This window comes from Talpa europaea (genome assembly GCF_964194135.1).
Source record: "Talpa europaea genome assembly, chromosome: 2".
Classification (NCBI taxonomy): Eukaryota; Metazoa; Chordata; class Mammalia; order Eulipotyphla; family Talpidae; genus Talpa; species Talpa europaea.
Window position 1 is genome coordinate 64521502 of NC_140068.1, and position 12660 is coordinate 64534161.

At 34.3% G+C, this 12660-nt stretch overlaps 1 protein-coding gene across 1 annotated transcript in view; it reads left to right on the forward strand.

Annotated features, from left to right (window-relative positions):
* The window catches only part of PHIP (PHIP subunit of CUL4-Ring ligase complex), a gene marked incomplete at both ends in the record, with an annotated part of 112828 nt that overhangs the window by 24886 nt on the left and 75282 nt on the right, over positions 1-12660 (forward strand). Inside the window, 3 exons of the mRNA XM_084228648.1 lie at positions 325-485; positions 11274-11495; positions 11742-11842. Of these exons, the coding sequence (XP_084084774.1) occupies positions 325-485; positions 11274-11495; positions 11742-11842 (484 nt within the window). The remainder of the gene's footprint in view (positions 1-324; positions 486-11273; positions 11496-11741; positions 11843-12660) is intronic.

A 12660-nucleotide genomic window follows, 5' to 3' on the forward strand; every position in this document is an offset into this window, starting at 1 on the left:
AGAGGATTCACCAGAGAGACAGTGGGGAGCAAAACAGGCAGACAGACCGAAAGCACTGCTGAAGGGAGCAGCCAGCGAGACAGGAGGGGTCTGCCGGGCGCGTGGTAGGCCTGCTGAGATCGAACCTGTGCTGCAGAGGCTGCAGACAGCTTCACAGCTGTGCTCAACCTGTTGGGCCACCGGGCAGGCCCCCTAGAGAACATATTTATCTTTAACCAACTTATGAGAAGTTGGCATTATTAAAAATGTGAATGCTGTAAAGGTGATAATTAAGAAAATTAACTTCTGAATTTTACTGATTCCCCCACCCCCTTTTCTTTGTAGCGGATACGTTATTTTCAAGGAAGCTGAATGGGAAATACAGGCTTGAGAAACTTGTTCCAACTGCTGTGTATCAGCACATGAAAATGCATAAACGAATTCTTGGACACTTGTCATCTGTGTACTGTGTAACTTTTGATCGAACTGGCAGACGGATATTTACTGTAAGTAATTTTTTAAAATCTTAATTCATATATAGACCTGGAAATTCTTTACTTATAGTTGAATTTGAAATAGAATGTTTACTCTTTTAGTGAAAAACTGGAAATTTAGTTACAACAGCTTGCTATTACAGAAGATTTTACTTAAAAGTTGAACTTTATCCAAGTTTGGAAAGTTCCTGAAATACTTGTAACACAGTTACATATATATTATGGTACAACTTCACAGATAAAATGTAATTCCTAGCCTTTATCAAATACTCAGTTTTATTTGCTGTAAAATATCATAAAATAATTTTAATTCTAATCCAAGTGCATTTTCAAATTGTATTAAGCCAATTATAGGAGATTATTAAATGTATCTTTATATTACCTGTAGAAAACAACTTGCTAGTAGGCCTCCCCTGGTGGCGCAGCAGTTGAGCACTGGGCTGCAAAGCTGTCCGCAGCCTCTGCTGCAAAGCTGTCCGCAGCCTCTGCAGCGCCGGTTCAATCCCCGCCCACCGGCAAGGGTCCCACTTGGCGCCACAGACCTCTCCTGTCGCTCCCGCTGCTCCCCTCAGCAGTGTATTTCTTTGTCAGCCTGCCTGTTCTGTTCCTTGCTCTAGCTCTGGTGAATTCTCTCACCCTCCTGCGCTTCTAGTGCTTGTATAAATAAATAAATAAATAAATCTTAAAAAAAAGAAAGAAAGAAAAAAAGAAAACAACTTGCTAGTCTCTGGGAAATTTCCTTTAAAAAAGATAGAAAAGTTCTGAGCATATCTAATTTGCTTTACTTATTTATTACCTTCTATTCTTAACACCTCATTCTTTAATATATCTGATGTCATGTTCAAAGAGGCTGTGAGCTTATTTATTTGTTACTACTTCTTTTAACTTGTTGAATGGAAAAAAGCTTTTTGGCTCTAAGTGAGAAAATTACTTTTGGAAATTTTTTTATTTTTTGGTACTTCACTACATCCACTCAGGGTGATGCTTATTACATTTTTTGGCTGTGTTATGATTAAATACTATTCTGTGGGGTGAAGGTATGCATTCATTCGCAGGTCCTTAACTTCCTTTGAAATAAGAAAAGGGGAAATGGAAGTTAATATAGAAATTCCTATCTCTGTCTTTGAAGAGAGCAGCTGTGAATTTTACATAGTTGTGACAATTATAGATTCCTCTTTTAAGTAAATATGCTTGTAAACTAAGATTTATTTATATCTATTTCTTCTCTACACATACACCCAGTCATCTGTAAAATAGCTAAACAGCAGGATGTGGGATATAATTTTTATACATATATTTTCCCTGACTCTCCTCCACTTCAGACACTTGCAGACCATTTCCTATGTCAGGATTCTCTCCTTTCACCTTCTCTTTTGTCTCCATTGTTCTCTATGAAGCAAAATAAAAGTGCAATTTTTTATACTTTCTGACAGGTTATGTTTTCAGTGTGGAAAGTTAGTATTTATATTTGCTAAAGTGCTTGATATCCCTACAACAGTAACTTGCTCTCGAAAGTTAATTGAACATTACAGTTACTAGCCTTTTCAAATTTGTTATACTGATAATTAAATTCAACTCTCAAAACAAAATAAAATAAATTTGGTATTTTTAATATTTAAAAGAATTCTTTTAAAAGAATTATTGAGAAAAATTATATTCAATTAAGGACCATAGAAAAAAGTTTGCCACCCTTTTTCAGAAACATAAAATGTATGTCTTTTCAAGTTAAGGCAGAAAAGTATAAAAGGTTATAATAAGGACTTAGTAGTTGATGCATGATTTAACAAACTTCTGTGTGTCAAGACCCAGACACTACTCTAAAGACTTAGGATATAGAATTAAAGACATGCTATCTTTCCCTGGAGAGTTCACATACATGGTCAGTAGATAATATTGATACAGTGTGCTAAGAAGTTTAATAGAGACTGCAGAAAATACTGAGGTACAATGGGAGATAGGTGTTTAATTTTCTATGGTAAGGGAAAGTTAGTAAAGAAACAGTACGTTGAGTTCAGCATGTGTTGAACTGAATGTTGAAGATTTAGGGATCAAAATCATCAAGATCTTTTTGTGAAATACTAAGGAATGGGTTTCTTTGTTGAAGTCAGTGGGAAGAAAATGACAGATTTAGATAGAAGAATACGTAGAATTTTAATCATCCCTTGGGCATTATTGTAGAAGATGTATTAAAACTAAGTTTACATATAGAGGAATTGGTGAAAAGATTATGGCAGTAATCCATGAAAGAAAACATCAAGATTTGAGCACAGAAACATACAGGAAGTAGGAATGGAATTAACAGATTAAGAAAAGAGTTTGTAGATTTAAGAGATTTATTTGAATGTAGGAAGGAATCAGAGAGGTAAGAGTATGGGTCAGCATGTTTTTTACTTGTATAACTGCTTACAAATTCCTGTCATTTCTTGTGATGTAGTGATTTAAGTGGAGAAGTTGTGAAGGTGGACCATGTTGAATTTGAGATATTTATGCAGATAGCCAGATAGAAATGCTCAGTAGTCGATAGGAACTTGGGAGAGATGTAGGCTAGAAGTTTCAGCTTGGGAATCATTGAATATGGAAGTTATATTTTCTTGAATGTGTGTAATGTAAGGAGGCAGAAACTTAAACTCTTAAGCAGACAAAAGAAGAGAGTCAATAATTGAGACTTAACAAACAGCTGCATGAGAGGCCAGAGAAAAAAAGAAGTGATATCTGAAGAACCAGAGGGATTAGTATTTTATGAAAGGTTAAAACTTAAAGTAAAATTTGAACTAAAAGACATCTTTTGGTTTTGGCAAGACCATTAATGATGTGAAAAAAAATGTTTTATTTTGGTATTAGGAATAGGAGCGAAATTGCAGTGCACTGCTGAGGGATTGGGAATTGAAAAATGGAAGAGATTTAATGTAGACTAATCTTTCAAAAAGCTTGACAAAAAATTGATAGGATGTTTTCTGATTGTGGAGTACTCTCCTTGAACTTAATGTTATTATTTTATGCTTCCCTGCAGTGTTAGTGAATTTGTCTAAAGTCTCTTTGTCTAATGTTGAACTCCTTTAAAAACAAAGACGGTTTCTTAAGCCTTTTTAGATTTGTTGTGCCTAACAGAGTATCTGGTGCATATAGTAGGCATAAAACACATAGTGAGTAAATCAACCAGTTAACTAGAAATACAGGAAGAAACTTAGACTTTATTAGGGAAAATACATAGAAATGTCCATAAGACAAATTCATTTATTTACACTGTTCTTTTTCTGTACTTCTGACTTGTACTGTTTCCTTTGTTTGGCGTTGTCTTCTCCAAGCTATTCCTGGGACTGAACAGTTCTCTGTTCACATACTACTTTCTTAGAGACTATTCCACCATTGTCTGTCCTATTCTCTGCTATATACTTTTTAAATATATATCAATATCTGAAATGTATTTTTTTTTAATTTGGGTTTTATTGTATTTTTTAACTAAGCTCTTTAAGGAAAACATGGGGCCTTGTCTGTCTGATTATTATTGATTAAATGATATCCATGAATCTGTACCGATTTAAATAAGTAAAATGAATATGTGGAAGAAGGGAAGAGTCTTGTTTACAGTAGAATGCCAACTGATAATTGTAGAAAGAAACTACCATCCTATTGATAGTTAATTCATGTTTGATGTCTGTGGAAACTAAGACTGATAGGGGATCATGGTTTAAAGATCTTTGCATAATCTTCCAGTATGTCCCCATAAGATACTGACCAATAAGCAGGAAGATTGCAGCTTTATAGGGGAGGAACCTTGAAAACACTAAGATAACAAAGTTAAATTTATTGGGCCTCCCTGATGGCGCAGGGGTAAAGACAAGCTATCACCATCCTGTGTAGCACAAGTTCTGTCCTTGGCCAGGGAGAAATCCACATGGTGCAGCAGACGTCTCCTGTCTCACCCACTGCTCCTCTCAGCAGTGTATTTCAGTCACTCTGCCTGTTCTGTTCCCCACTCTGTCTCTGGTGGATCCTTTAGCCCCCCACACCTCTGGCCTGTACCCCAGTTCTCGTATGCATAAATAAACAAATCTTTTAAAAAAAGTTAAATTTACTTTTAAGATAGGTTGACATTTTGTCACCTCTGAAGGTGGTACACTGAGAAAAACACAGCGTCTTGTCTTTGAGATTCCTACCAAGAGAGTACGACCCAGATCTGGTTATGAAGGAATGTTAGATAGACATACATAGCTTTAGCATCATCCTTCAGAGATCCTGGGTCAACTATCCATTGTCTGAATAGTTGACAAAATTTGCATGGGACCTGTGGATTGGATGATAGTTTTATTCATTATGATTTCCCAACTTAATGTAGATGAATGTTCAGTTTTAGAGAAATACATAAAGGATAATTTAGAAGTGATGGAGCATCACATCTGCAACCTGTTGTTAAATGGTACAGAAAGAACTAATGGTAATGGGTTGTTGGGTGTGTATGTATAGATGTGAGAGAGGCAGAGAGAAAAGGAAGGGTGAAAAGGTGGTGATAGAGCAATGTACTGAGTTGATAATAGTTGATGAATCTGGGTGATGATTTTATGGAAGACATTATTAACTTTTACTGAAAGTTCTGTAAGTTTGAAATACAAAATTATTTTTTAAAAGTGCACAGGAGATAGTTTAGGAACAATAGTGAGTTCAGTAAGTTTGGTGGTAATGGAGAGCTATAGTATAATTCATAGGAAGATAAATTTGTGAAAAACTGTCAAGCGGAATATCTAGGAGGTAGGAGAGGAGATAAATTATATGCAGTAATCTTCAAGGAGAATGGCAAATGTTTAAATGAAGGTGGGTGGGATAAAGAACAATTTATTTGGGATATTTAGAAAGATAGGTTTGCAATGAATAGATTCTACTTTTCAGTGTGAAATAGTTTATCTCGTCAGAGAATGGTGTTGGGGTTTTAGAGGTGAGTGGTAAATCCTGACTAATAATAGTAAGAGAGTGATGTATTAAGGACTAGTCAGGAAGGAGAAAAAGATGGCTGATTGACATTAGTTTCCCCAATAATAAAGAATTCTGTTTTGGGCAGTGTTGGCAGATTTGATGTGTTTCTCTTTTCTGTAATGGTACTTGGTAACCTGAGGGCAGGATCATAGCAAGTAACAATTTGATTAATATAAAGTAAGTCATTAGTTGTTGGACAAGGGAGTGGACAAAGGAGTGAGAAAACTGGGACAAGGGAGTGAGAAAACTGGGCATTTGTTGAAATGATTGATACTGTAGTTTAAGGTAATTTGTAAGGAGTATGAAACGGGATGGTAAGAAAGATAGATTGGTTAAGAAAAAGAAAATAATTTGCCTCTTTAAAAAAAATTGAACTAAATTTTAATTACAAGAAATTTTGAACTGCCTGAAAAGCAGGCTACTTTTATATAGCTTCATTAAGAAAATGACATTATAATATGCATGACAATATACTTGATGTGTTTAGCATTTAGTTCTGTTTGTTAGAATGACATTAAAAAATGAAATCTGACTCATAATGCTGTGTGATAGTAGCAAGAGAAATTAAAATTTGTTTATTCTGCCAAGGAATGTTGAATTCTTAAAGAGAATTAAATTTGAAAGTCACATCTTACTTTTTATTTTCACGTCAAAATAGTAATCTTCGGTTGATTTTAGTGATTGATGCATCTCTTTTAGCAGGAAAAGGTTTAAAGATCTACTTTCTACTTTTAAGATCATCGGGGCAGAAGTAACCTGTACTGTTTTCAAATGGATGCAGTTTTTTGCTAGCTGAAGTCAGCTTTCTTTATCATTCATTGCTCTGTTATGGAAAGTACTTTCTTCATCATTGAACAGTTCACACGGTTGTCACCTCCAGTCTTCTAGATTTTAGTTTAAATTAATAAGTGCATAAGTAGTTCAGTCAAGCCCTTTAAAATTTACCTTCCAGATACTATTAAATTTGCTGGTGGTAGGATAGACTTTAGGTTCTGTTTTACTTTTTGCAGAAAATTTAGGCAATTGAAAGCCCTGTGCCCAAAATTGTTTAATAAAATTATCATATCATTAGATAGGACTTTTTTGGCTAGACTTTAAGGAGAATTTTTAATACACAAGTGAGTGACAATGTAGAAAATCATGTAGCAGATACCTGCGGAACTTATGTAAGTCAGAGATGCCTACAAGACATTGCCTAAGCTTTATCTGTGGAGAATGCCAGTTTTGTTTTTTCAGAATTTTCCCTCCCAAAACTTTATTTTGATGAAACTTTGCATTTTCTAAAAGGAATGCATTCACAAAATAGAAACTTTTATTGAATAGACAAAAAATAGTGATTACCTGCAGTCTAAGAGGTCATTGGTGCTACTATCTCTGTAGTCTCCTGGAAATATTAAAAGAAATAATAGTGATTCTGTAGTAAATGTCTGATTCAACTTTTTTCTGTCTTAAGCTACAAAGTATATTGCTGTTTTAAAGGAACATATATCAGTATGGGTGTGACTGTTTTAGATGTGATAGAACAAGCAAATTTGTAGGGTACTTCAAACCACATACCTGTTCTTACCATGCTTTTTTTTTTTTTTTAACACAAATAACATTTACACTTACCTCCTGAATAGAGAAAGGTACTCTTTCAGTTTCCTTGTCTTTGTCTTAGCATTAGCAAGATAATTTTGACATAAAAAAAGGGCACAAAAAGTAAATTTGGTGTTATATTTTGTTTGGGGATTATCAGTTAGCTAAAGCTACACATTCTTTTTGTCGTGACTTTTTGTTTCAGTTTATGGTAGGTTTGGAAAAAAGAAGCACATAATTTGTTTAGAGGAACACTCAGAACAGTTATGACAGTCTTACATTATTGAAAAATGAAACTGCTGATCCACTGATACTTTTGCTTGTTTGGCATTCAATGCTAGTTTAAGGTTATAATTTGATTTAAAAATGAATTTCAAAGAAGCATTTTCGGTTTTGCACTTTGCTTATGGAATTAGAACTTGCGGCTAATATATAGTGATCTTGTGTGTTTAAAATTCTTTACTACACCTTACCAGATTAAATCCAATTTTTTTTTTTTTTTTAAGATTTCTTTATTTATTTATACAAGCACTGGGTACAGTCAGAAGCGCAGGAGGGTGAGAGAATTCACCAGAGCCAGAGCAGGGAACAGAACAGGCAGACTGACGAAATACACTGCTGAGGGGAGCAGCTGGCGGCAGGAGAGGTCTGCCTCGCCATGTGGGACCCTCTCCGGGGGCGGGAATCGAACCGGCACTGCAGAGGCTGCGGGCAGCTTCACAGCCCAGTGCTCAACCGCTGCACCACTGGGGGAGGCCCAAATCCAAATTTCTTAATAGACTTAAAATCCTCTGTTAACTTAGATAAAATCTTTCTAGCTTGGTTTCCTTGTTACTTCCATTTGTACTGTATGCCCCCAACTTTTCTCACTTTACCAATCCCCAGCTCTGGCAGTAGCATCTAAATGTTACTGAAAAGACATGACCACTTTGTTTCCCCCTAGGCTTCATAGCATTGCCAAAAAATTTGTCAGTTGAAGTTCTAAATTCTTGTCTTCCAAGTGTAGCAGGACTTTCATACTTACTTATAGATTCTATTCTTCTCATTCCAGCACATTTTAAAACTTTAATTTTCTTTGTTGCTGTTTTTCCTTCTTTTGTTAACCCTTTCCTTCCCTTTTAGGAAAATACCCCTCAGTTATTTGTTTTACTTGCTAAGGATAGAATCAGTACTTTCTTGTTTATTTTAAAATTTCTGTTGCTACCATCCCTCTTTCTCTTTCATGCATCTATTTATTCCTCCTAGCCAATGCCAGCCTCCTGTACTTTTGCTGTTGATAGCATCCCTTTTATCATTTACATAATATTCCTTTTATTTTAATGTCTGTAATTCTTTTTTATCATTGTGTTTGAAAGACTACAATGTCCTACTTTTTGGGTTATTATTAATCTTACTAGCATTTGAGATAGTTTTTGGAAAGAAAGTTCATCTCTTTAAATTCTTGTCTGTATTTTGTATTTTTTTAAAAAATCATTTATCCCATTTTTAGCTTATCTTTCCATATTGAATTTGAACATATTTATAATGTGTTTAAAGATGTTTTCCCAGTAAATTTAATTTTCTGCAAAATTTTTTCAACTTATATAAATTTGTATTTGTCAATTTAAAAGAACTTTGTTGAACTTGTCAGGTCATCTTTAGCTTCCATAGAAATGAATTAGTGATCACAAGTAATGATGTATGAGATAGAAATTGCCAAAGTATGCGTTAAAGTTCTGTTTGAAATTCTGCTGAGCAAGGGTGAAGATAAGCACAGCATACTATAAGTCATAGAATAGAAGAGAATGGTAAAAAAAGATCTTCCTGAAAAGAATTTCTCCAACAATTCAATGGAGGAAATAAAAGTTAATTGGGATAATACACACAGGTGGGGAATATGCATATTGTTTTTTTTAAAGCATTTCCTAAATAGAACAAAACTATGAAGTAATGTTAAATTGCTGAGATTACTAAATAATAATTATAGCGGTAATGTAATCTTCATCCATGGTATTTCTCAAACAGCTGTTTTATCTGTCTCTTCTGATGTCTTCTATAGTAATCTCAGTGTTATTTTCACTTATTTTTTTCTGCTGTCTATACTGTTTCAACAATTTTCAACTCATCAGCATTTTCTAGCCTAATTCACATTGATGACCTTTGGAAAACTGTATCTGATCCTGATAATCACTTACTTGATAAACCTAAGAGATCCATACCAGAAAAGGTCCTTTGCAATTTTTCCTTGACTCATCCTTATGGCCTTCACTCTGACTTAGTTTACAGATACTTGTTCTTCCCTTAATTTCTAACTATTAAATGTTTATGACTTAGATTGTGTTTTTCTTTTTAGTTGTCATTTGTTCTTTTTAGAATAATAAAAATATTATTAAAGTATGTTTAGGAATACTACTACTAGCAAAAGCAGCGATAGTAGATAGTCCATACATAGCTTTTACCATGTACCAGATACTATGTTTTGAAAGAGATACTATGTTTTGAAAGAGTACCTACCTGTGAGGTAGGTACAAATAACACTGAGGGCCAATAAGCATATGTAATTTTCCCAACATCAAATATCTAGAGAGAGATCATGCCAGGTCCTGAACCCAGACATTTTACTCTAGAGTCTGTGTTCTAAGCTACTATACTGCCTTGCCTCTTTGTGATAAAACTAAGCATTACTGCTTCTGCATTCCTTTCCAGGTTCTACCCCTCCATCCTTTCAATAAAACCGCTTCCTTGTTTGGATCTCTATTGATTAATAGTTAAGCACTTAGGAAATGTTACTGCGTTTGCACCCTTCTGCCTTGTTTCATAAGGACAGGAATACTGTCTCTGTATCTCAGCCTTTTATATCCAGTGTTTAGAACATATTTAATCACAAGGCAGATGGAGAAAGAATGCATGACTCACCAAATTTTAAAGGTGGGCAGAATCTTAGAGATCATCCAATTTAACTTTTTCCTTTTATAGATGAAGATCCTGACATTAAGTGAATGATGGGAATGCCAGCATTTAATGGAGATAATTTACCAAAACTTATTTTTATTATTCTTTCCTGGCTGGTAATCCATTTACTTTGCATCAGGTCTTTATCAGAGCAGCTGATTTTATAGTTAATTGTTTCCTGGGTAATATTGACAAAGTCTGATTTTGGATACAGCATATCACCTATTCTATTAATACTGTGTCAGTGATCATGGCTTGTCAGTTGTCAGTATGAAGCAACTAACGTGTCTATATCACTTTGTAGATTCCGTAAATACTTTCTAATGTCAGATTTTTTAAAAAAAAATAGATTGGAAGATTATAAAGAATTTTAACATGTATCCTTAGTAAACTACAACCTTTAACCATTGCATAAGTTTGTGCTTCCTATTTTAATTTTATGTTAAAGACTAGAGAAAATGAGGCAAAAATATTGATAAGTTTTGAATCTGGGAAAAGGATATATGTGTGGGGTTTATGATACTATTCTTTTTTTGGTACAACTAAAACTTCATAACTAAAAAGGGAGAGATAGGTTAAGTGTAAACGTTCATCTATAAGATGAGTAAGGAAAAGTAGAGAAAGAAATAAAACCTAAAAATTTTAAGCTATACACTGACTATGAAATTAAAATGTTTTTTGTAAATATAATTATTCAGAGGAAACTATGCAGTTTTTCTTTTTCAGAATTTATGTTGCTGTAGAACAAACAAGTGATTCATGTATTCGACTTCTTACAGAAAAAAATAATTTTTTCTGATTAATGGTTTTGGGTGGTTTTACATATATATTTAACTGAAGATCAATGATGGGAAATTCATAGGTATTATGCTATTCAACTTCCTAGGAGAAAAAGCCTCAAATTAACTTGTTTTCATTTTTATATAACATAATAACATAGCTAGAATTAGAAACTAGTGTATATTGCATTTTTCTTTTTTTCTGTTAGAACTTTGTTACTTCAGAAATAAAAGTTTTCCACAAAAATCCAGATAAAGATTACCTTGCCTGGTGGGTAGGGGGCCATAGATAAATGTTTAGTTACTGGAAACATCCCACTGCTTCTTTTGAATAGTGGGCATGCAGGCATTCTTGTAAGTGATTGCTCTAATTAAATAAAGAGCCTTGTGTAGAGAACAATTCCTAATCAAGTATTTAGTACTTTTCATACTTAAAAATCTATTTGTTGGGAAGTGAACATAACAGATAGGATTTCTTAATGTGTAAAGAATTTGAATTAAAATGTATACAGTAAATTCTGTTAATATTGATTTTTATTTTAAGGGATCTGATGACTGCCTTGTGAAAATCTGGGCTACAGATGATGGGAGGTTATTGGCTACGTTAAGAGGACATGCTGCTGAAATATCAGACATGGCTGTAAACTATGAGAATACTATGATAGCAGCTGGAAGTTGTGATAAAATGATCCGAGTCTGGTGTCTTCGAACATGTGCACCTTTGGCTGTTCTTCAGGGCCACAGTGCGTCTATAACATCACTACAGGTAATTATTTAAATCCCTGTAAAGTCCTTTTTGATAATCATTTAAAGTAAATTTTAAGAATTACTTGTATAATCCATTGCATAAAGACAACTAAAATTTTAAAAGTGTATTCACCTATTTTCTTTATAAATATTAACATGATATGCAAGACCTTTGTCAATTTTGGTATTTTCTGTTATGGTAAAAAGTGATTCATTATTTAGACTGTGTCATTCTTGTAAGGATTTTTTTCCCTTTGTTTTTCAGTTCTCACCATTGTGCAATGGCTCAAAGAGATACCTATCTTCTACTGGGGCAGATGGCACTATTTGTTTTTGGCTGTGGGATGCCGGGACACTTAAAATAAAGTCAGTTGCTCCTTTATTTCATAGTACAAATATGTTTAATTTAATGGTTGAAATTGCAGAAGTATAAAGTAGTTGACAATGTGAAGCAATTAATTTTTTTTTAAATAAGTAAATAGCTAATTCATTTTGACTCTTTACTGACCTCTTTTCATTTTTATGCTTCCCTTTCCTTTTTCATGCTTCAAAGAAAGTTTTCTCCTGTTAACGTGTTTCTTTTTTCTTACCTCTTTTTCTCTCTCTACTTCTCTCCTTTAATAGATGTCCTATTACCTCTTTTTTTTTTTTTTAAGATTTATTTATGCATACAAGAACTGGGGTACAGGCCAGAGGTGTGGGGGTGAGAAGATTCACCAGAGACAGTGGGGAATAGGACAGGCAGATTGACCAAAGTACACTGCTGAGGGGAGCAGTGGGCAAGTCAGGAGAGGTCTGCTGCGCCATGTGGGTCACTCCCTGGCTGATTGGGGATCGAACTCATGTTCAGTGGCTGCGGATAGCTCCATAGGTTGCGTCTTAACCCCTTGCACCACCAGAGAGGCCCTTATTACCTCTTCTTTCTGATCATTGAATAGTTTTACCTCCAGAGCTCCTTCTGTTGCTAAGAGGACATAATCTTAGAGTTCCTAAAGATGTTCATTAGAAGAATTGTAATTATTTGTTACAAAATCTACAAACTTTAGATTTTATTAGGAAATGATACTCATGTAAGAGGCATTCTTCTCCCCTCTACTCCATTTCAGCATTTTGCATTTGTGCTTTCACCTAAATTAAGACCTTGGTTTATCAAAAAGTTTGTGGAACAATAGTGTCTTTTGATT